The sequence below is a fragment of the Solea solea genome, chromosome 2, assembly GCF_958295425.1.
Source record: "Solea solea chromosome 2, fSolSol10.1, whole genome shotgun sequence".
Taxonomy (NCBI): Eukaryota; Metazoa; Chordata; class Actinopteri; order Pleuronectiformes; family Soleidae; genus Solea; species Solea solea.
Genome location: NC_081135.1, coordinates 27,529,442 through 27,553,686, shown reverse-complemented (window position 1 = coordinate 27,553,686; position 24,245 = coordinate 27,529,442). Strand labels below are relative to the sequence as shown.

At 40.3% G+C, this 24,245-nt stretch overlaps 1 protein-coding gene across 4 annotated transcripts; it reads right to left on the bottom strand.

Moving 5' to 3' along the window:
• Positions 1 to 1,480: 1,480 nt before the first annotated feature.
• ikzf2 (IKAROS family zinc finger 2) lies at positions 1,481 to 24,077 on the bottom strand. 4 transcript variants are annotated; one of them, XM_058623051.1, is made up of 9 exons: positions 23,842 to 24,077; positions 22,473 to 22,555; positions 21,557 to 21,603; positions 17,102 to 17,203; positions 12,589 to 12,780; positions 11,888 to 12,055; positions 8,416 to 8,553; positions 7,279 to 7,410; positions 1,481 to 6,513 (listed from the first exon to the last, which is right to left on the bottom strand). In XM_058623051.1, exons 3-9 carry the CDS (start codon positions 21,582 to 21,584, stop codon positions 5,702 to 5,704), a joined length of 1,572 nt encoding a protein of 523 aa, XP_058479034.1. In that variant the 5' UTR covers positions 21,585 to 21,603; positions 22,473 to 22,555; positions 23,842 to 24,077; the 3' UTR covers positions 1,481 to 5,701. The 4 variants fall into 4 exon arrangements, with proteins under 4 accessions (XP_058479034.1, XP_058479033.1, XP_058479032.1 ...); XM_058623050.1 differs by lacking the exon at positions 23,842 to 24,077 and adding an exon at positions 22,747 to 23,506; XM_058623049.1 differs by lacking the exon at positions 23,842 to 24,077 and having other exon boundaries at positions 22,473 to 23,506.
• Positions 24,078 to 24,245: the final 168 nt, after the last annotated feature.

Sequence of the window (24,245 nt, the reverse complement as noted above, 5' to 3'; positions counted from 1 at the left end):
ATTTAGCTCTACTTGACATGGATTGTCTATAGCGTTAAATCTTTAAGTTGAATCACTACCAGCAGTGTGCATACATTTTTTTTTTTTTATTAAGTGGTGACAAAGACGTCAGCAAGAAGAGTTTAGAAAAAACTTCACCGTAAGATACTGTAAACTGTTACAAATGGCTCAAAATGAATGCAATTCTTTGTTGTGTTGTTTCTTTTTATTTCCCCGGAATATATGCAAGCAAAGGTTTGTACCAGAAGAACACACCACAAAGTAGCAGCAGGTGTATCACTCCTGTGTTTTGAGTCAAACAGAGATATGATCTGAGGGGGGAACAAACAATCAACTGTCAGGCAGGTAAATAGAAAGAATCGGAAGATGAAAAGATACAAGGTTGGGGTCTGTTCCGGCTTTACACATCTCAGTTTTGCTTTTCCGCCCTCAGGCAGCTTTGATTTTGTGTGCATTGGCGTATGATGATGTGCGCGCTTGCGTCTGTGTGTCTGTGTGTGCGATACACAGATTAAAGGAGTAAAGAGGGAGACTGCTCTGACATTTAGAAGCGTCAACACGTTCTACAGCCCACCTGTTCATAGACTGCTGAGAAACAAACTATAGTAAGATTTAGTTTGGCAGAATCAATCACTCTGACTCTGAAAATAAAAGTTGTATTGGTTAATTAATATTCAGCAACTGACGTTTTCTTGCCTCCTTTATACGTGTAAGCAGCCGTCAGTTTGAGACTGAATTGAACATTTGCTATCTAACCTTTCCTTCCTTTCCTTCTTTACTGTTTTTCAGGGAGGAGAGCCCACGGCTGCATCTCCTGGCACATTTTCTAATATCTAATTTTATTTTATGCTGCTTGTGTGTGCAAAATAAACACTAAACTTAGCTAAACTAAACCCCAGGTCCTTCACAGGCACAGACGCGCAAATGGACCGTTACCTTTCAGGATTCATGTTTGGAATACAGACGTTCAAATGTTAGCTGTGATTGGAGGGGAAAGGATGCTGCATAATACAACACAACTGAAATATACAAAGACCTGTGGTAATAAAGACATATTTTATGATGGATCACTGAAGCGTTTCATTTTAATAAAACACATCAACTCTCATGGACATGGGTCGACAGATCTCACTCAATATTAGCTTCACCTAAACCGCTCCATCTTTATCAATGATCTCCTGTAGCAACACTAGTTAATGTTTTCTAAAAGAATTCAAAACCAAAGAAAGGTGGAGAAGTCGCAGGACACATTAGTGGTCAAGTTATTTCTGTGAAACGTTTTTTTTTTTGTTTATGTTGCTTTAATAAAAAGTTCCTGATGTGCTTTTTCCCGCATGTCGTTGACAAGATGTAAGCACTGCATTCTTCTTCGTACAATAAATTCTTTTAATTGCAAGTTTAATTAAAGATACAATTTAAATGAAGGAAACTATATAACAATATACCTCACTTACTGTTCAAATGTCACAAAACAAGAGGGGGAAGTAAAATCAGTATTTAATTAAGAGAAACCCATGCCTCCAAAATATACATTGCATTCTTCACTGCAGTGTGTCTTCATGTATCGTCACTGACGTTGGAATAAAAAATAAAAACATAAAAACAAACAAGTAAATGGGGCTGAACATTTCCAATTTCCTTCACCTTCATAGGAAAAATGAAAGAATTTCAACTAATTTGCTAACTTTTGAGATAAATAAATTACACATTGTAGGACATTAAACATTACACAACCTATGTAAATACCTGAGAGCCCTCACATCAGAGAATTGTTCTCAACATCAGAGATGATCGATCGGCACACATTTTCAAAAAAAAAAATGTCAATATTCAGTGCCAAAATATACACAATCATATATTATTTCTTAAAAAATACATTGTACCTGAACCCTGTTTTATACATTTTTTGTAAACATTTTTTTTTCCAACTTAAAAAACACACACAAAAAGTTCACAAAACTAGTTGCATTAACATCTCAGCAGAAAATAGACATTTAGCAATTTACAAAACCATCCCCATCTGCAACAATACCACTGATTTTGGTTTTCAAGTAAAATCCTCACTCAAAAGGAAAGCTGACAGAAGAGGTTTTTGCCACACTTTTTTGTTGGGCTGTTCAGGGTGACCCGACTACTATTATTATTATTATTTTCATTATTATTCTTATTATTATTATTATTATTATTGAGGGAGCACCAAAATCTTATTTTAAAACATACATAAACCCCCAAATAAGGTCAAATGAGTATTTCGGTTCACTGATTACTTGATGAGAATTAACATAATACAATTCAAACTACACTGCCTGGTCAAAAAAAAGTCACCACCTGGATTTAACTAAGCAAAGGTAAGGGGTTGCTGCAGTTGGTCAGGTCTAGGTTCAGCAACATTATGTGCCCAAAGAATGAGGTCAGCTGACTACCTGAATATAATGAATGACCAGATTATTCCATCAATGCATTTTTTTTTTCTTCCTTGATGACATGGGCATATTCCAAGATGACAATGCTAGGATTCATCAGGCTCAAATAGTGAAAGAGTGGTTCAGGGAGCATGAGACATCATTTTCACACATGGAATGGTCACCACAGAGTCCAGACCTTCACCCCAGTGAGAATATTTGGGATGTGCTGGAGAAGGCTTTGCTCAGTGGTCCAGTGGACTATCCCATCATCAATACAAGATCTTGGTGAAAAATGAATGCAACACTGGATGGAATGAAATCTTGTGACATTGCAGTAGCTTATGGAAACAATGCCACAGCGAATGAGTGCTGAAATCAAAGCTAAATGTGACCCTTTCTTTTAGGTAGAGACTTTTTTTTTGGCCAGGCAGTGTATATGGCCGGAACAGTGAGAAGATCGTAATCTATATTTTAATTCAATGTCATTCTGTCCCGTCTTATTCTTATTTCCCACAGAGTAACATTTACCATCGCATGATCAAAAGGATGTGTTGTCAAATAGACGGGGCTTTCACACGAGGAATATATATACATGGATAATATAGAAGAGGAATGTATGGAGTCAATATGGGTGTAAACAATTTTCAGTGCCAATACCTTCCAGACGGTATGTTTCTATGATAGCTGGGCACCATGTGCGCAATAAAGAAGCGATTATGTAAACGGATGAAAAGCTGCCTTTTGATATTGAACATTGACAAATATCGCTGAGTTTGACCTAAGAGGATAATCACGTGTGTATTACGTGATGAAACTGACCAGTGTGAAAGCAGGACGCCAAACTCTGAGGGCTTCAGACAAAGTAATGCCCTGTTTTCTGTCAGAGACAGTTTGGTTTTTTTTGACTCGACCTACACTTTAATGCAACGACAAACACATCATACGCAGGGCATGGACATAAACCGCGTGGCAAACTGTACAGAGCACAGTCACATCCGAGTCAGATAGTAACTGTGGAGCAGCTGCACCTGGCGTCATGAATCAGAACTTGTAATGGGTGGGGGGGGGTGGAGAGTGCCTTCAGAGTAGAACAATGCTTTAAACAAGCTTTTCCTCACTTTCCCTCCTGTTGACACTGCCCTGGTTCTTCATTTCATCTGTAAAAGGTCATACATTTACATTGCTAGTGTCATACTGAAGCAAAGAGCAGGAGGAAAAAGTAGCAAAGTGTAAGAGACAGCGTGTGCGAGTGTGTGTTTGAGCAGTGGGATTTGTACAGGATCAGGTTACATTACTGCAGCAAGGAACTCATAAGACACACATCAAAGTCTTCTCCCCAATCCCTATAATACATTTTAGGCATTCAAGCTGTGCTTAGCAAAACATTTTAAGGTGCCACGGACAAAGCACCTCTGTGATGTTGCACTGTACTTGTACTTGTAATAATGTACAAAGGATGGAAAATTGCATTTAAAGCAGACATATTTATGCGGGTGTGTGACGTGCCAGAAAATAGCACCAATACCGCAGACCCCGGCCGACCCCGTTCCCTGAAAAACGAGCGTCAACACTTTTAACACACAAAGCCGTCCAGCATAAAACATAAATATAGACCGAAAGCATAACGTGAGGTACATCAGTGGTATTCATAAATCCGCCACAAACTCCAACCACAAGTTTAACTGCTTGATTTTGAGTAAACAAACAAAAAGAAAAAAAAAAGTTTCTTTACCACCCTGTGACATTTACGGCTGACAGCGCCAAACAAACTGTGACACTCAAAGCCGTGCTGTTTAGAGATTTGTGATAACACTGTGAGCAACACAACCTACGAGTCAAGATCTAATGATTTAATACCATTTTTGGGGGGGCTTACTGACATCTACACCGTGGGAACTTTCCTTCTGCTGCTATTTTGCTTCATCGGCATCGAAGTGCAAACCCAAAAAACAGAGGCTGATTGCTATGGAGAGAAATAAGTGGTAATAAAAGCACCAAATTCTGTTTCGTGATATAAAAATTGAATGATTTACAAATGCATGTCAGGTTTTGTGTAATTAAATGCCAAATGAATGGTACTTTCAGTTAAAAAAAAGTCAATTGAAGTAAACTTTTGCTATCAGTGAGCCTAACCTAAAATATTATTTATTTTGTCTATATGAATTTCAAAATGTGTCCTCGTTCACATTCTATACAAGATACAAATTCAGATCCAAGTGACATTTTTGTGAGAGAATTAAAAAAAAAAAAGTGTGTTACAGAATAATCCAATCTTAATATAAATAGAAGGTTTGGAGGTTTTCTTTTTCTGTGATTGTAGTACATGAATATTTACTTCATCAGAAAAGCAATTGTGGTAAAAGTAATCAAAAGTGAAGGAAACAAAAACTACTATCATATCAATATAATGTCAGTGAATGTGCTAAAGTCTTTCACATTATCTGACTGATACCATGTAGTTCCTAGGAGGTAGTTGTGGCTTTCTTGACTCTCACTAAAATGTCACAACTTTGATAGGAAAGAAATATTCACTAACAATGAAAACAATCTGATTACCACAATGAATTCATGTATACTGCATATCTGTAGAAACTGGATTATTGTCTGCTTTTACCGACACGTCTCTTCATAGATTTCTTTTAAAAAAAATAGCCTCTTTATCAAAAAGCCATTCAATTGCACAGCGCCACGAATCCATACTATTAGACTGAATTTGTAGGAAATAAACTTGTGCTGATCACGGTGATGTCGTAGACAAGAAACGAGTAAAGGAATACAATGCTACATGCAATAAGCTCTCTGTGTGTGTGTGTGTGTGTGTGTGGTGCTTTTGTGAGCGCCTTTAATGGTCTCACTACGTTTAATATCCTTTCCAGTCCTATAAACTTGCATTTTAGCACACTGAGCCCACAAGGTGGTGAAGGAACAATGAGGAAATGAGGCTTTTTCAAGTAAGAATAAAAAGAAGAATGGAAGAAGAACAAATACTCATATTCATTTGATAACTGCTCTATACAAAACACACTGATATTTTGGGAGAAAAAGCATGACTCCCTTCCTTCCTCTATTTTGAATTATTAATTAAATACATAGAAAATGTGTCTTTGGCCCAAACCTTCATATGATTGTTAAACTGTTCGTTTTCACATCAAGTAGCTTAAAAAGAAGTCTTTGATTGTGCTACACTTGTATAGTGCTATTCAACTATGCAGTCTTGGAGGTGTGGGAATGAGAATGGTAACAGGCTATTGCTCCTTTCCCTTCTTCGTCTCCCTCTTAGTTCCCTACCTATCCACTTAATGGAAGGTGTGCTCACCGCGGACTATGTGAGAGGAGAACTCATAGCGATCCTTGCTGCGGTGACCACAGATGTTGCACTCCAGTGGCTCCCTGTATCCGTGGCAACCCATGTGGATGGTATACATAACGTGGTCTAGGAAGAGCACCCGACAGTGCTCGCACTGGAAGGCCCGCACCTCCTGGCCATTTCTCCCAAACACGCGCACCCCTTCTTGGTTCAGCGGCCTCTCTGGGGTCACGCGCATTAGCCCGGCTGCCATTCCCGGCCCGACTCTCGCTATAGCTCCCGTCACCTGCTCGCCTGAGCAGATCACCGCTGAACTTGCTTGAGACCTGAGGCCAGGAGGGGCGTTACTTCCATGGTAGCCCTGCCTCTCCAGGGGGCTGCTGCGTGCTGAGTCAGCAGAGTCCACTCCACTGTTGCTGGGAGATTCCTCATGTCCTGACTGGTGTGGCTTGCCCTGCCTGGTTAAAGCAGTGGGGCCATTTGAGGTGGGATGGCTGGGGAAGTCATGGCGCTGGGGCAGATGTGGTGGCAGCGAGTCACAGTTTCCTGGATGCTCCGGTCGCTGGCTTAGGGGCATGACATGGTGGTACATGGGGTTGACAATGGGCACCACCTCGGCCATAGAAAGAGGCGGACCTGGATGGTGGAGCATGGGCCGAAGGGTGTCTGATCCCAGGTATGTAACAGCATTGCTGATGGTCTGATCCATCAGGTGGGCTGGCATCAGTTCAGCCTGCTTTTCATACTTAATGCCCATCTCATATCCCATGTCAGGGTAGCTGTAGCGAACTATCTTCTCACCTAAATGAAAAGGATTGATTGATTGACTGAAAAGTGTCACAGTTCAAGTATATACATGCAAAAAAAAGAGGAAGAAAAAAAAAAGGACATACTCACTTTAAGCTACAAAAAAGGTTGCTGAATAATTCACATGGCTTGAGGTCACAAAATGTCCCTCCTAGCTTGTCAAGTGTCTACCTTTTCTGATATTTCAGTGCTTGTTTTTCACATTTTGCACGTGTTGTACTTAATGCACAAGTCAAAGAGAGTGGAAAGCCCCATCCATCTAGTGCTGCACTCTTTAACCCCTCTAGGACAGGGATGCGGTGAGCTGTTTTCTTTCAATAAGAGCAATGGCAAAGTCACAGGTGTAGCTAACCACAGAGTGAAAAAAACATTTCCTTGCCTCAGTCACGTGCACGCTCTACTTGCTCAAGCTATTTTGCTAATACTGTGGCAAATAAAACCAAATTTAGGAGACATATCTGCAAGTAAAGCACGGCTGCTGTGTAACACTTCATAAAGCTGCACGGTGTAACGGAACACTACTACAGTATGGAAGGCTTGAAACTATGTCAGAACAAAACAAGATTTTAAAAGACACATGAGTACATTTGTTTCATCACTTGAAATTATAATATCATATTCATCATACAACTTGACTTGTAAGCATAACTAAAATTGTTTGTGACTACAGGCCTATCAAGCTGCTTCACCGTGGGGTCAACTTCCCACAGTGAAGTAGATGAAGCCACAAACTGTTAAGTCTTTATTTGAAATACCCACCCACAAACTTCTGAGGTGTGGTGCTCTTCCTCTTGCCCACGTTGCTATGCAGCCTCTCAATAACGGGCGGCCGGTCAAAGGTAGCCATGTTGTTTGCCTCTGACATGGGCCGAGGCTCTTTAGGAAGTTCACCTTGACAAATATGAGTATGGAGGAAAATTAGGAAGGGAAAGGACACTTTTGGGATGTAAGATTATTAAAATAATAATAATAATAATAGCAATAATAATAATAATAATGATGATAGTAATAATAATAATAATAATAATGACAATAATAATTTGATTATATTAATCATTTAGCTTTTGGAGGCCTTTGAATTTCATTATTGTATTTTAATCATAATGAAAGTCAGACTTTCTTAATACACATTTCTGTTACTTACATTTTTTACAAAGAACAACGCAAACAAGGGTCCTAGAGACCCTGTTGTGTATGACCTAGTTTTCTCTCACCCGCCCTACCCACTCTAACACACACACAAAGCAGCGGTGTCTTCTGATGTTGTTTCTACAGTACTGTGGTAAGTTATGTGTTGAACATCGGCCGTTTAACGTAGCGTTACGGCACCTGGGAAACTTAATCGGAGCTGCTTGGTGATTGAACGTGCAGACACGCAGTCAGTCAGCTGTTCGGGGAGCATTTGACTGCTGTTGGCTGAGCACGCATTTTCAATATGACATGACCACACTCGCAAGAAGCTAAGATGGTTATCGTGACGGTGAACTCCTACTGATCGTCCAGGTTTACTTTCAGAGAGTAGACTCCACTTGTGAAACTTCTCTTGGTGCTTTCAGCCATAGCGCAACTGTAGGAAGCCGTTTATCTTTATTTGCACTGTGTGTGCTTCTTTGGCCTCGTCTGCTCAGTCATGTCACAAAATGCATCACTCTGTGTGCAGCGTGGGAAAATTTGCCCAAAGACACGAAAAACAAAACAGAAAGAATTGTGTGGAGCTGATGAATCAGTGGGTCAAATATACACATAAAAGCATAAAAGTCATTTGACAAACATTACAGCCATGATATAATTAAATGAATATAAATATATAACCTCATACACTGATATTTTCCTCTAAAATCAAATGTTAAATGCACTTAATTACACATGGTTTCAGATTTAGTCAAATGTATTTACCTGTGTAAGGGCCAGTGTGGGCAGTTGGATCTAAGCCAATACCTTGCAGGTAGCTATGGCATCGCTCTTTATGCTCCTCCAGAGACGTGCGCTGTTTGTAGCTCCGCCCACAGTAGTTGCACTTGTGTGGTTTGCCAACTAAAAGTGAAGATATTCAATGGAAAGCATATTATTCTCATTCACCGCTCGGTGCGTAGTAGTACAGTCAGTAGTACACACAAACCAAAAGTGTCTGAGAGCCTCTGAGATCATGGGTGTTCCACTATTAGTGTGAGGATTCCACACAACTTATCGCCCCATGGTGGCGGTAGGAACAGAGTTGAACTGCTATGGAGGTGGAGTGATTCATTGTGCCATTTCTATTTCATTCAAATTCTTCCTATAGGCAAGTGGAAAGATGAAGACATAATCTTTACATCTAACTCCTTTCAGCTCTCGTCTCTCCTTCCACCCGGCTTGGCTCATCATTTTATGATGCCTTTCATGAGATGACTTCATTACACAAAAAAAGAGATGAGCAAAAGATGGATGGAAATTTAAACGCAAGCATTTTTTCAAGTTGTCAAAAGACTGGTGTGAACAACTAACACTTGATCCACTACAACGACTCATTTCCACTCAAACCACTGTGGTTGAAAGATTATACAGAGCCACAGTGCAGTGAGTTGCCCAGCGGTTCAGAGAAACCCAGCATACGGTATATACAGCGCAGTTACTCAAGTCATGTACAGGTCATCAGTGTTAGCGACCTTTACACAATGAAACCACGTGTGCCATTTCCTATTCAGGTAAACGTTGAATTGAAAATGTGTAAAAAGAAAAAGACACACAGATAAGACACTATGTCCCCCTGGAGGCTGGAGTGAGTGACAATTGCAATTCAACGGAGGACAACATTAACTTGCTATTACAAAGAGTTGTCCTGATGATCCAGTGCTGTTAACACTGTGAGACCAGATAAACCAAACTTGAGATGCATGGAGACTTTGACATACAAACACACACAGCTGTTCATCTTAGGACACACCACTCACTTCCATTCTTTTGGACAGCCTAAACAAATCATTGTCCCTAACCTAACCACAATTCACATCTTAGCCCTAAACGTCACCAGTTTCTCTGAAATTAGGTTCTGCCTCATTAGGACCAGACTTAAGTCTCCCACGAGGACTACTGGTCCTGACAAGATAGTGTAAATGCTATAAAAGGTCCTACAGACACACACACACACACACAGACAGACACACACAGACAGACCCAGTGTTTTTTTCTTAGAAGAGGACATGTTGACACACTCACGCACACACACACACGAGGAAGGTAATAGTTTACACGCTGATATAAGCTTCTCCCACAAAGAGGATGTTGTGTGTTTCCAATAACACGTTTCACAAGAACACAACTTACTCAGAGCTATCTGGTTAATTCAGATATAAATGTGACATTTTCTTCCCTGGACTATGTCCTCAGACATATGAGAAATAAAAACTGTGAAATTTGTTACAGAGTGGCGAGGCCAGTCATGGTCATGTTATTTAATCTTACATCACCAGGCTTTGTTTATTTTTTATTATTTTTTATCTTTTTTGTCAAATATGTTATTCAGTAGTCACGTGGTCCATAAACGCCATTGTATCTGCAGAACTTGAGGCTAAAAAAAAAAAAAAGAAAGAAAAAACTCCTTGTGGTGGCTAATGACAAAGGGTTTCAATGTTATTAACAAAAGGTGTATCTACAAGGTCACTGCGCTAATAATCGTTCTGGGCAGAGTAACTTTTACAACATGGAGGTAATTTGCTGTGCTACTTTCCTGCAGTGCAACTCAGAGTAGGCAGGATTTATTCAAGTGTCGCTCCCTTGTTCTCAGTGGTTCACATTTTCACACTCTTGCGTGTATAGACGTAACACATTACCCTAACCTTAACCATCACAACTAAGTGTGGACCAGCCAAAATGTCCTCACTTTCCCAAAATGTCCTCACTCCATATGGTGTGGATGATCTGTGGACATCACAAAGCAACACATACAAGAACACGCACACACACACACAGGGCATCTTTCTTTTTCATATATATATTGCATGTGGCCACCCACACATGGCATTGTGCAGATGTTGGATGGGCCTGAAGAATCCACCTTTCAACTGCTATTCTTATTCATGCAAATTGCCCACACTGTGTACTCACTTGACTGATTGTATTTGGCTAATAAATGGGAACTGACATGAGTTTAGATGTTCCGTTTTTTTGAAAATGAAAACTCAATCGCGCGTCAAGTTATGACTGTCCCGCAAATGGAAGACACTTGTGTTGTGTTGTAGTAGTTCTATCTCTTATCTTACATTTTCTTCTCACATAGCCTCATGTTTTGCTTTATTTTCTCTTTTGGCTACACCTTCCATGTCTGCAGCACCCACAGACTAATGAGTCCTCAGTCCCTGCATGTAAAAGAGAGTCAGGGGAGTCAGGATGGCACAACTTTGGCGTCATGTTCCTCACTTTTGTCACTCATTGACGAGGGGTGGAATTCACCACTCACGGTTTGACACGGGCAAAACCTTATTTGGACAAACAAATTCATCTGTACAATAAAAGAGGTGAAAATTAACAAGTGCTCGCACATGACAGTGCGACACAGATGTACTGTATATCAGTGACAACTTAATCACAGAATGATTAACCCAAAAAATGAACCCATGCATGCCCAAACACACACACTCATTTCCCCTACCTAAAAAAAGAACTGTGCATGAGTAAACCCCATGGGGGCATCAAAAGTAGAACTGACTTTATTGTCCGACCTTAATTTCAAACGTAACACAAAGGGGGAGAGGAGAGAGGAGCGAGGTGGGTTACAGTTGACAGACACAGCACTTGCGTTTCTCAACAGACAGATAGTTTCCTCTTCAGTGAATCAAGCAACTAAGCAACAGAATGTCTTTGGTACCTAAAACACTCACTGTCTATAACACACTATTGCACCTTATCTAGCAAAACAGTAACCAACCATAATCAAGGGGACAACTTTCTTTTTCAGGAGAAAGAATTATTTGAGGGGTACTTACAAGCCTATATAAATTAAAAAATGACTACATCCATCAGGTAAGAGGCAAGGCAGGCAAGAGCTTTTATGTGTCCTAACGTTACATGGCTTGCCTTTATGCGAGTATACTTTAGTCCTGACATCAAAGAAACCAAATAGGTTTCATAGTACCAGTAATGCCAGGACCAGACTGGGATGATGAAGTATGCATAGCAATTGAAGAATGTGGAACGTAACAAGTACATTTATTAAGGATAGTAATGACAAGGGTCTGACTCATCAATTCACTAAAAATAAAACAGGTTCCGTCCCAAGCACTACACGCATTATGGCTCGATCACTGGAGCACTTCTGATTAATGGAGTCTCATCTGGGTAAGAGAAATGGATGAGTAAAAACAGAAGGTAAGAGGGTGAGGAGGAGTCTTACCAGCATGTGTGCGCAAATGTCCAGTTAGAGCATCGCGCCTCCGACAGGCGTAGCTACAGAACGGGCATTTGAAGGGTTTTTCGCCCGTGTGCAGCTTGATGTGTCGCAGTAGATTTCCCTTCTGGGTGAACGAGACACCACACTGGGGGCAGTGGAATGGCCTGTCACCTAGTAGAGGAAGGCATTACCAAGTCAATACCACCCACCTGGTGAAGACGATTTAACAGACTCTTCCCTTTGCCCCATTTTCTTTAACAGCTGAGTGAATTATAACGCCTATCAGATTGTCCTCACATCACAACTGACTTTTCATCGTGGGACGGTGTAGCTCGGTACACTTGTGCTTTATATGCAGTTACTGTTGTAATGCAATAGCAAATCATTTGATCTGCAGGCAGATGGAAGGGAGAAATGTGATCCTAACGCTGTGACAACGACAGCAGCCGTGGCGTCAGTTGGAACAGGTTGCGGGGGATTCCTAGGATATTTTTTCCTGATAATAATTCCATGGCTAAACTATTGTCTTTCAACAAAAAACAAAACAAAAACAGAGAGCAGTCCACACCCATTGTTGAGGATAGCAAAATGGTTTAGGAGTTACTCAGAGGGGAAAACCACTGTGGCTTTAATTGTTAATGGCAACAATTATACCAGGCAGCTTCTACACTTTGAATGGCAGTTTGAAAAATACTCATAGGTACCACTTGGTTGTCGACTTCCTGCATCAGCTGTCACATTTGGTCCAGATAATCCATCCTGTATGTTGCTTGGGCTGCCAGTCATAGATTCCTCCATTACTCCTCCTTCCTCCACTGTTTGGTGTATTTCTTCTGGGGCTGGGCTTCTTTTGTCACCTACATCTGCTGTTTCTTCCTCTTGTTTAATTTTCAGTTCTGTTAAAAAAAAGAAAAGAAACACAGAGTCGCTTAGTTTACAGCGTCAAATGCAGAAGTTGGAACAGCTTTTACCTTCATACTGCTAAGGTTGCATGATGGAGGTGAACTAGGTCGGAGCATGAGTTCCCTCTGTATAATTGAGTGGAACAGCAAAGGCCCAAGAAGAACTGTGCTAGTCTCAGTATGTACTAGACTGACTGGAGGACGACAGGTTTGAAGTGCAATGGACAGGGATTGTGGGGAATGTATCACTAATGGACATGTGGGGGGGAGGCATTCTAGCAATTTTAGCTACTCGCCTCACAGAGAGATAGATTTATGGATGGATGGAAATGGTGAAGAGAGAGAGAAAGAGAAACAGGCTAGTCTGGTTCCTGGCTGTCCCCGGGTAGAAAGGGAGTGTCAGAGGCCCTGTAGCTTAGTCTATCCGACTAGCAATGGGAGACTGGCTGGATGACAAGGACAAAGGATTCTATAATGTTGTGCATGAGCATGTGTGTTCGAGGGTGTGTGTGTGTGTGGGGGGGGGGTGGTTGGCGGGAAAAAACTGGAGTTTCTAGGTGCCAGGCAGTAGTACTCACAAAATACACAAAAATGATAGTCCGGCAAAAAAGCATGCAAACATAACACAGATACACCTAGTTTCATTCACACTCAGTCTCTTACTAATAATCACTTGGGTTGTTCATTGCAAATACTTTTCCAGTCAAGTGGCAAAATGACTAATTGAAGCTCCTTCAGTGAATTATCCTGTAGTTTGACTATTATGTATCAATCACATGAGATAAAAGTTGAATATTGATTTTTGTGTTACGATAGGAATTTTTATCAAAAACAGCAAAATCTTGTCTTCCAAAATAAAGAAAACAATTCCTTGGTGATGATTTTTATCTAATTTATGCATGCATGCAAAAATAAAATATAACAGTTTTTTCCCAAAAAAATCTTGGGGAGGAGATGCCACATTTCAAACAAAAAACAACAACTACTTGACGATAAATTTGATGATGATGAATGGAAAGAAAAATTCAGTATGTCGTGAAGGTCTTTCTACAAATGATGTAGCATAAAGAATATTGCGATCCTACAGACTCGGATCTGCAGCAGCAACTAAGAAAGTTTGGAGCTGAGAGAGAGCGAGAGAGTGTGTGTGTGAGAGAGAGAGAGAGAGAGAGAGAGAGCAGGTGCAGGGGTGTGTGAACCGATGAGAGCTTTGTGATATCTCGAGGATCTTATTCAGATTATTCATTGCCGGAATAACAACTTATTCGGGTAATTCAGAAGTTGCCTTCTCTTGTCTGCATTGTTCATGAGGGCTGCGTCCTAGTGCCCCCTATTGTCGAGCCACCACTGCTCAGGTCACTAATTGGGTGAACACGGTCCAAATCCAGACCAAGACACCGTCTCATCCAAACCCAGACTTATTATTATAAATCATTGATGACTGCCACATTTTGACAGAGCATTTGTGTTTTAACTGGTGCAGCTTTTCTAGACTTTACGGCACTAGAGTTTTCAGGAAATCCAGACCAATTACATGTGTTGTAAATGACCATGTGGCAAAACTCAGCCGAGCGTCTGCTTTGCTGAATGTCTTGCTTTTTATTTTGGGACGGCCACACTGCCAACCTGAGATATATGAGTGAGCTGTGCTGCTTTTGTTCTTGAGAATAGAACTCATGTCTATTTTCACCAGGAGCAAGAAAATGACAGAGAAAATGATATTTCACCACAGTTTCAATGTCTCTATCTTTTGCATGTGCTACAAAGACAACACATCCTGTTTCAAAGTAAAAGCACTCTGCAGTTTCAGTTCCCTCAATCCATTCAGTTTCTCAACAGGCTTTTATTGTGAAATATTTGCAGGGCCAACAGATGCGCAACTTTGTACTTGAGCAGTCCCGACATAGGGTTGACTATGGAGCAGCATTTCAAAGTATATTATGGCATTATCAAAAGCAAACCCTGTGTTTTCTCAGGGTAATAGACTCTCACTCTCTGTGTGAACAACAGTGAGTGAGACACACATCCAGGGATAGATGAGGAATCAGGAAATAAAGACAGATAAACAGAGAAAACGTCTCTTGCACATGGTGTGATCTGAGAAGAGAAAAGTAGACTGCACAGTCTTAATCAAAAGAAGACTTTTCAAAAATAGATTTGAGTAAAGTCAAAGAAAAATTGTTGACCTAATTTAAGGTAATTCTTTTACATTAATATTTTAGTTCCTAACATTAGTTTTTTTTCACAAGGGTGGTTTTGTTTATCTCTTTCTTTTGCAGGCTTCTTTTATTTTTCAACTGACATGAGAAAACATGTTTTGTGTATTTTATTTTTATCATATTCAATGTTCAAATTAACAACAGTCAAAATAGTATTTCATTATACTAGTCAGTTGTTGACTACGCACACTGATGCACACATTTAAATATGCAGTATATTGGACATACTCTAGAATATACTTAACCAACAATACTTGTTCGACATTATGATGTGCTCGACCTTTTCTTGAATAAAATGTGTCTACCTGGACTACTCCTGCTTTATAGTTTTGTTTTTTCCTACAAAGCAATATCATGCTGAACACTGAGATTTAGCTGCTTTATGTGTCTGACATTGTTACTTTGTTCCCTAAGACATAGATATTTGTAAGAATAATGTTTTTTTCAGAATGTCTTACACCAAAAATGTATATTGTAGTTTTGTTAATGGTTGTTAAGGTTGCACATGGAAGGTTATCTAGACAAAGTCTGGTACTATCCACGCAAAACTTACTGAACCTGATGAACTTGTTTCGGGATTTACAGGGACAATAATCACATGGCGTGCATATGTGATTGTTTTACTAAAACCTGCAATCTGATTGCATCCATCACCTGTCCCCTCAGGCACTGGAGCCGCATCCGGCTCCAGAAGCCAGGAAAAAAGAAGCAGAAATTCAGGCGACATATGTTTTTTTTATAGACCAAACCGCAAAATCTCCACAAAGCAACTGCATTCTTCAACTGTATGCTGTATGTTTCCAATGCCACGGTTTGTGCACAACACTTAGACCAATACTCATGTCTTCAACAGCTGTATCCTGGCAACGCAGAGCAGACCTGAATGTCCTTGCAATTCAGCATTGCATCTTTACATCCATCTCTCCAGTGAAGCATAGTTGGAAGCATAGAGTGGTCAGAAGAGGATACACTTCAAAGGGCTGAAAAGCAGTATTTGGTTTTTAATTCTACCGCTCTTTAAAATACAGCATTTTTTATTTAACTGGGTTTTTCATAATCAATAAGAGAAACTTGATAGAGTTTGTGAATGATTAAAAGCTTTTTGGAAGTGGAAGCAATAATTCTTTATGAAGAAGAAAACATTCTATCACCCCAAAGCATTAACCTGATCCAAAGTGTTGCAAGTCTCCCCCCTTTTTAATTTTTATTACCAGAGTGCAAAATATCAGGACAACTGGTGTACAGTTTATGTTTTAACTAGCAATCATTTGAAATTTGACAGCACTCTGTGCTCACTGTCAACATATGATATGATGCAGCCCTTCTTTTGTAACAAAACCTCAAATGGCAAATCATGTTAAGCAACATTCAGAATGACAACAGGTCTTATCGGTGAAGAGTATCTCCCTGTGAAACTGTCACCCTGTCTGCCTCCCTGTGTCTCTTAACTTGTGGGAACCAAGCTTCCCTATTTCTCTCTCATTGCTGTTCTCTCGCTGAGTTTCCCCTTTTCTTACATTGCTACTTCATAGTGACATAGCTAAAGCTAATCTATGGCATGACAGTAATAAATAAGAAAAACTGATACGGGGCGAGACACCAAGTAAGGCACTGATCAAACCATCCGAATAACTGATTCATTAATAACTGATGTGCCCACATGATGCAACTAATGTGAACGCATCATACACTGTAAATACAATAATCATTTTGCAGTGAACAAGGAAAAAGAAGAGCATAGTACAATGAGTTCAGTGTTTTTCGGAGATATTCATTTAAATAGGTTTTCTATTTTATTAACTTTTTTCAAATAAAAAAAAAAATCCACTCCTTGGGCATCCTACATCCCCCACCTCAACTTTTTTTTGTGCCACAGTTACGACAGCTTACATGGCAGATGCCAGACTAGTGGTTATCAATACTGTAATCACAATGGCTCACCCTTAGGGGCGTCAGACACTGAAGTCTGAAGCAAAACAGTGTGGGTCAATCCGAAACGGAATTATCTGAATTCATCAATGCCCAAAGTGACCCTCTGAGCTCCAACCAAAAACACAATGACCACATTAACATGTTTATATTTATTGTTCACTCACCATCTGGGGAATTAGGACCCTGAAGAACTGTCTGCCCATTAGGTGTTGACATATCCACCAAACGTCTTGAGTTCTCCTTTCCAGGAGAGCACTGGCCATTACCTGGGAGACAAATAGAAACACAGTGTTCACAGTTAGCTACAATACTGTAGAAACAGTTGTGTAAAGCAAAACTAACCATGAATGATATAACTCAACCTTGTTACAGGCCTTCAACTCTGAATGGTCTCCATGTGACTACGTAAACAGTCTCTTCATTCACCTATGGGATGCTAATGTCCAGCAAATGTGGATCAAGTTGCATCCTCTCAGCAGTCTGTACAGAGCCCAGGCTATGGATAGCCCCGTGTCCACTCAGAGGGAGAGCAAATCAATCCCTTATCCCCTTACACCCCAGCCCGGTCAGGGTCACTAGAACAATACAGCAGCAACAGGCTAACACCCCTGCTGACCCAGGTGTCACATCCCTAAGGAACCACAGTAAGCCATCTTTCGCCAAGAACAGAGACAACTATGAAAGACTGTGAAGGAGGCATTGAGATAACTCTACTGTACATAACTTGTGTTATTTTAAGTACAAATTAAAAGGCTGCAGTAAACTGGCAGTGCTAAATATGTCTGCTATTATCTCTCATACATGAAAAACACATATCTGTTAGATCTTGTGTTGTTGTGACAGCTTCTTTAAACTTGACAACCTCATGTGTGGTATTGTTCTATTGTAGTGGCAGTGCTACTGAGTATGGCATACTGGGAGATGCTGTCCATGACACAATCCCTGGGCCTGGGCTCAGGTTGCACAAGTTGGGTTTGGAGGAAATCTCAGGTGACCGGCACTGGCTATCCCTTGGCAATGCTGTCCTGGAGACAGGAGTGGCCCAGATTTGTCATGAAGGATTTTCCATTACTGTAGCAGACGCTGACAGCTGCCTAGCAGCACCATAGCTAGGACTGACTCAAACATACACTAAACCATTTTTTTTCTCCGGGGGAGGTGATTTTTAAGTGTCACTTGCAAGATTCATTATAATATGGCTTAAATATTAAAATGTCACTAATGAAGTGTATTTGTTGTTGTCTTTTTAACCACAAAGAAATAGCACCTGAGGAAGACTTTTGTTCTCAAATGCTAAGGGTCATGGTCCTTGCTGACCCTGGACAAATAAAACCACATTATGTTAAGGTACATGCTTTTTACCCACAGCATTTTGATGATAGAAAAACACGACTGATACTGGCTTGCGTTGGCTGACCTGAAATTTTGCATCACTGTCCTGCATTTGCTGAGTCAATCTCGTATGAACATTAATTTCAGGATATTAAGCAGTCAAGATTTGCTGGGGGAAGGATACTTTGAATAACATGTCACACTGGGATCATTCAGGGTGCTGACAAATGGAAAGGAACAAATGCGCACACATGAAACTTAGGTAGGTGATATAAATGCTGACTTCATCGCTGGCTCCAAATGAATGTAGTCCTTCTAAGGTACAGTCATCTTCTCAGAAATCTAGTGAGTCTGGTGTTAAAATGTATTCAAAAAAAACCACTAGTATCTAGGTACAGGAAAAAAACAAGCTATGACAAGGCGCTCAAATAACCAAAAGAAATCAAGGTCAAGAGCTGTCTGCCTTGCTTTCGATGGTAGAAGCAAAATTATTGACTGAAAAACACCAACAGCATTGATGTCATACTGTTTGAGGAACTGGATTATTTTCCGGAGTGACAAGGTCCTCCTTTCTGGCTTGCTGGATACACACTGTGTGGGAGCTGGTTTTTCCTGTCAAACCCTGAACCTTCCTTAAGACACAGATTGAGAACACACAGATATGCACGCATACATAAGCAAACAAAAAACAGAGTTGGACAAATGACAGCATTCATTCACTACATGTTACATGCACGACATGGACCTTCAGAAACATTACAGAAGCACCTGCTGCTGCCAAGCCAAAGAGTGTCGTACAGTATGGTGTGTTCCATTTGTGGTAATCTACCGTGAGGCTGACCGAGAGAAGACCAAACTTGGTACTATGTAGATAACTCATTATGTCTGGAGAGTGGATTCCAAGAATTAGGTTAAAACTGTAAAAAAAAAATAATGGTGAACTTTGCCATATGCATTACTGGTGCAGCAGTTCTGTACATGAATAATACTCTTAGGCACACATCTCAGTCATACACCACTCTCCTAATTACAATCACGCTCATGCTGTACATGTGTTCACATACTGTCAGATTAGCTAATGTAACTTTTAAGATAAAACTAGCTAAAATAACAATTGTTACCAGCAAGTTTTAGAAACTAAGACTTATCGCTCTTACTACTATGGATGCTGTTAAATGTATATACTCATGTGGCTGTTGTTTTACTCTAGGAATGGAATTTGGTTGAAAATGCCTATTTTTGAGGCATTAAAATACTGTTTTAGAATGATAGGACTATGTTTTTCCCTCACATTATTGTGCAGGTTCCGTTGTGTGCCTTTAATGTGGTCTTGTTATTTTTTTAATTTGCTTTTACACAGGATACGTTTGCACCTGTCTGTACGACAATGTAAGCGATAAATGATCTGTATTTATATAGCGCTTTTCTAGACATGACGGCGACTCAAAGATGACGCTACAGTTTTATCATTCACCCATTCACACAGGACATCTATGTACGGTGCTTTTTCCAATTACATTTCTAATTCATACCCGTTCACACACTTCTGTTAAAAGAGGACTGGCTCTACCACTGATCCACCATCATGTTACCACCAACAAATTAGAGCAAGAAACATAAAAGTAGACTTTTCACATTCCTGTTTAATGAAGAAACTCTTTATTTTGTAGGAGTATTACCTTTATTAAATTGTCTGAGTGCAGACAAGTATTTAGCTGAGGATGAATGATTAAGTGATTAACAGACGGTTTAAATTGACTTTTAAAGCAAATCAAACCTTCAGGATTGTGGGTATAATGTACTAGGTTGTATGGGAAATTGGTCATGCGTGTGAGAGTGGTACAATCTACATGAGAGAATAAATGTAACAGCTCATACCGATGATGAGAAATGTGTTGTGTTTGAGGACGTAGTGATACCCCAGGTGGGAGAGAAAGATTGACAAAGATAGAGCTGATGTGGTAATAAATAATCATACATAAATGGATGGTTGGTTAGGTGAACGGATAGGCAACATTAGTACATGATATCTGATTTCCGAAAACAATTCAAAGAATGACGCTTGTACCTGATGCTTTCAAGGCCTCAAATTATGTCAGCAGCATTAACCAGGTTATCATGATTCTCCTGAAGTGGAAATATCGTTGCTGTCTCTTACATAGACAATTGACTGTATACACATTTTTTTGTGAACTTCTACACCAGATTTGGTGCAAAACCCATCCGTCAAAATAATTAACTACACAAAGATTTACATTAAGTTTAGTTCAACAACAGTTTTTTCACTGCTATGTATCCCACAAATATGCCCCCCCCCCTTTCTTTGAATCATTTTGAATAATTTCCTCTTTCATACACAATAAATAAATAGCAATCAAGTATAAAACTTTATTTATGTATGAGAAACTATTACTATAGGATTCATGCTCATCATAAATATTTGAGTGCTATATGATAGTGAGTAGAGCAACATGTTTTCATATTCAAGGGGCTGAAGGAGCCTATACTAGTGTATGTACAAGATGATGTCTGATACAACGGGTGCAACGTTTGACCTAAACAGCAGTTTCTTGTATCGAACAGCAAAACTATTACATTTCACAAACACGTGTGTTTTCCAGTTTCATGCTAACGCAACACACTGTTACTAGTTCCAAAACTGTCATGTCAGAAGCGACCCACAGATGGACAAAGAAAGGAACAACTTCCACTCCTTCCTCCGCCACCTCCCCAAACCCGCCTGCCAAGTGTTCCTACAAGAACAAACCCCCAATGGAGACCTAAAAGTCCCCATCGGTGTCATAAACAACACACTACCTTTTTTTTTTTTATGAATACTCAAGCAAATACAGCAAGTACATGGGGGGCAGGGAAGTTATTCAAGAGACCTGCCCAAAGGAAGCCAGCAAAGGGCATGGAGCACCACAAACTGCATATCCAGTATCTGCTGCATTCAACAGGATGTTGTTAATGCATCGTTTTCTCTCTCTTTAAGAGTTAAACAGGAAAAGGTCTAACCAGGGGAAAATCCCTCGAAATGTTTATTTTGCTGTGATTGCAATTTCTTCTCCTTTTGTATCAACATAATATCAATAAGGTAAAAACTCTGCTTATGTCGAAATGAGTTTCAATCAATGAAGCCACAAAAACATCATGATCTGCAGAGGCAGTCATTACAGTCGTCAACATCATCATCATCATCATCATCTTTAAAACAAAAACAACAAAGATGATTATGTGAAAACTGTCCAGGCTCAATGATTGTAAAGCGAAAGATGAGGACTTACGAGCACAGTGGCCATCAGGAGCCTCCATTTCAACTGCAATGGGAGCACTGAATTAAACAAAAAAAACAAAACGTCATTGTCAGTTTTCAAACAGTAAAGATTTCATGTAGATTAAGCATTCACAATCCATTCATCTGAAAAATACCAACGACTTTAAAATCACATTAAATGTACAACTGCTATGTAGCTTTAGATGCATAAACTTAGATTCATTTAAACCGAAACACCGGTCTGTGCAATGTCTTATTACATAGGACAATATATTTACAAAATAAAACTATTTTAAACACGTGAATAACTACGTCCGCCACAGAACTTAAAAATTATAGGTTTGAGAGAGACAGGTACATTTCCACTTTGTGTATCTTCTGAACATTTATGGGTAACGTGTTAAATGTCTCCTGCAACCTGTGAAGTTGTAAATAAGTTGTGCATCACTTGTATGCTGTAAGTGTTACTTTAATGAATAACACTCCTCAAAGTCTGATCTATCTTTATCTCTCAAGCCATAATAATAATAATAATACTAGCAATTTCATAAACAAATCTCAGGAAAGATGTTTGTTAATCGTCGATTCTGATCACACAACAAATCTTACTATAGCACAGATGCTGGTTTCCTTGAAGAACATAAGACGAATGAGCACATATCAAACATATATGCTTCTGGTTTCACGGTTTCTAATTGTGTGTCAAGATGATGTATTCTATATTAAGAAAACTGCATTTGGCCTCAGTTCATGACTGTGTCTCCTTCAGCAACCGCATGGAGAAAACTTCTCACTACTGTACAGTGACAGACGTTTTAACAGAAGTCTGTCGTTGTGTATTATGTAAATAAAATGTGAAGCAGAGTAAAGCAAATTTGACTTGAAATACATGTATAGGAAAAAAAAATGTGGATTCAAGTAATTACCTTCAAGAGTCTCCCCTGCGCAAAGGACTTGGTAAATTCAGTTAAGGACGAAGGGAGGGGGGTAGTAAGCTGTCTCCACCTCCCTTGAAAGAAATTAAAAAGTCAAAATTACCTATTTCGTTTAGTGATCTCGTTCAATGAAAGTAAACAAAAACCTTCTTAGGTGGGCAAGTTTCAACAACAGTCCGCAAAAAAAAAAGAAACATGAAAACCAACTGGACAAGTTCAGAGAGGCAGAACAAGGTTTAGGAAGAGCGCATCTACTGTGTCCTACAGGTGGCTGTCGCTGCGTCAAAGGCTCCTCTGCGCGCTTCCCGTTGAGTTTCCACTTCACAATCGCCACCGTCCCATCGAGCTGTGCACTCACTTTCCCCAAACTTTTGACATTTCATTACAAAGTCAAAAAGCTGTCATGCCGAGCCGCATTCAGTGCGCAGTGAACTTTTAGAGCAGGAGCACTGAGGGGGGGGGGCAGACTCAACAAGTTGGTAAGGGAAAGAAAGAATGAAAGAAAGAAAGAGAGGGATGGATCAAACTGGATCCACCGGTTCCAAGGAATTAGCCATAGCGGCAGGGAGCAGCCAAGCTATTTTCAACAGTCGAGGGAACTGGAAATCCGAGGGCAGACGTTGTCAAAAAAAAAGGCTGTGGTTTCGGCACAGCTTTACGCGCAGGTTGTGGAACGAAATGTACGTGTGATGACACATGAGTGGGTAAACTGCAGCGTGGATGGCCACCAGTCAAACACAAATGTCCCATTAGACATTTAAGGAAGAAATATAAAACAACTCCCCAATTTTTCACCTATTTTTTTCAGTCACGTTTGACACAACTTACTCTGATGTCTATATCCATATTTTATAATCCAATCTTTCTTAATGCCGGCTGCAATAAAAGGAGGGAGAAGTCGGTTGCAGATGCCCAGGCAAATGAAACAGGGAGCACAGGGAGCGTTTTACCTGAGCATCTCTGGATATAACCATTAGCTGCACAGGGGAATAAATCGACTTTTGTTGTTATTGTGTGCACTGGCACGCTGTGTTTCTTGTGTTTGAAGTGCTTTCTCCTCGCCTGCGTTGCCTCTGCGTGGCTTGACGTTGACTGACAGCTGCAATTCAACAGGTTATCCGATCACCGCAGTCTGTACAGCAGAGCCCGTCTGGTTTTCATTCATCACCAGACAGACGCTCCTCGTCTGCCTCTGCCGCTGCAGACATGCGCCCCGAGCCAGTCTGAAGCGTCTCTAGCATATTATTCGCACTCGAATGGTGCTGAATATCCGTGTAACGAAACAGCGATAGAATGATTAGTTAACGCAGGAAACAGATGCATGCACCCGTGCGTCTTCCGCTTCTCTTTTATTATTTACCTTAAACACGCCGGAGTTAAGATGTTCCCATGAACTTGCACACTGATCCAGACTGAATGTCTCGGCTTGAAAGAGACTTCATTCTAGCTCGACATGCGCCACGCAGCGCCGAGTGAAAGCTAGTTTGGTTCCGCAGCAGCAGCAGCAGCAGCAGCGAAAGCAACAGTTGTTAAATCCACCTCTGACTTCCTCCTCCATCTCTCCTCTAGAGCAGCAGTGGCTATTCTATTCTAGGTAGCTGGTCTGACACACACAGTCGTATCACAGTGAGTGTGGACCCGGTCTGTCTCTCTGCTTCTCAATCGATTAGGTTACATGAGGCCTCTTATTTCTGAGGCTGCAGCCAGGTTACATGCGGTGACAGAAACACAAGCGGCTCTCTACAAGTATTTCTGCAGGGAGTG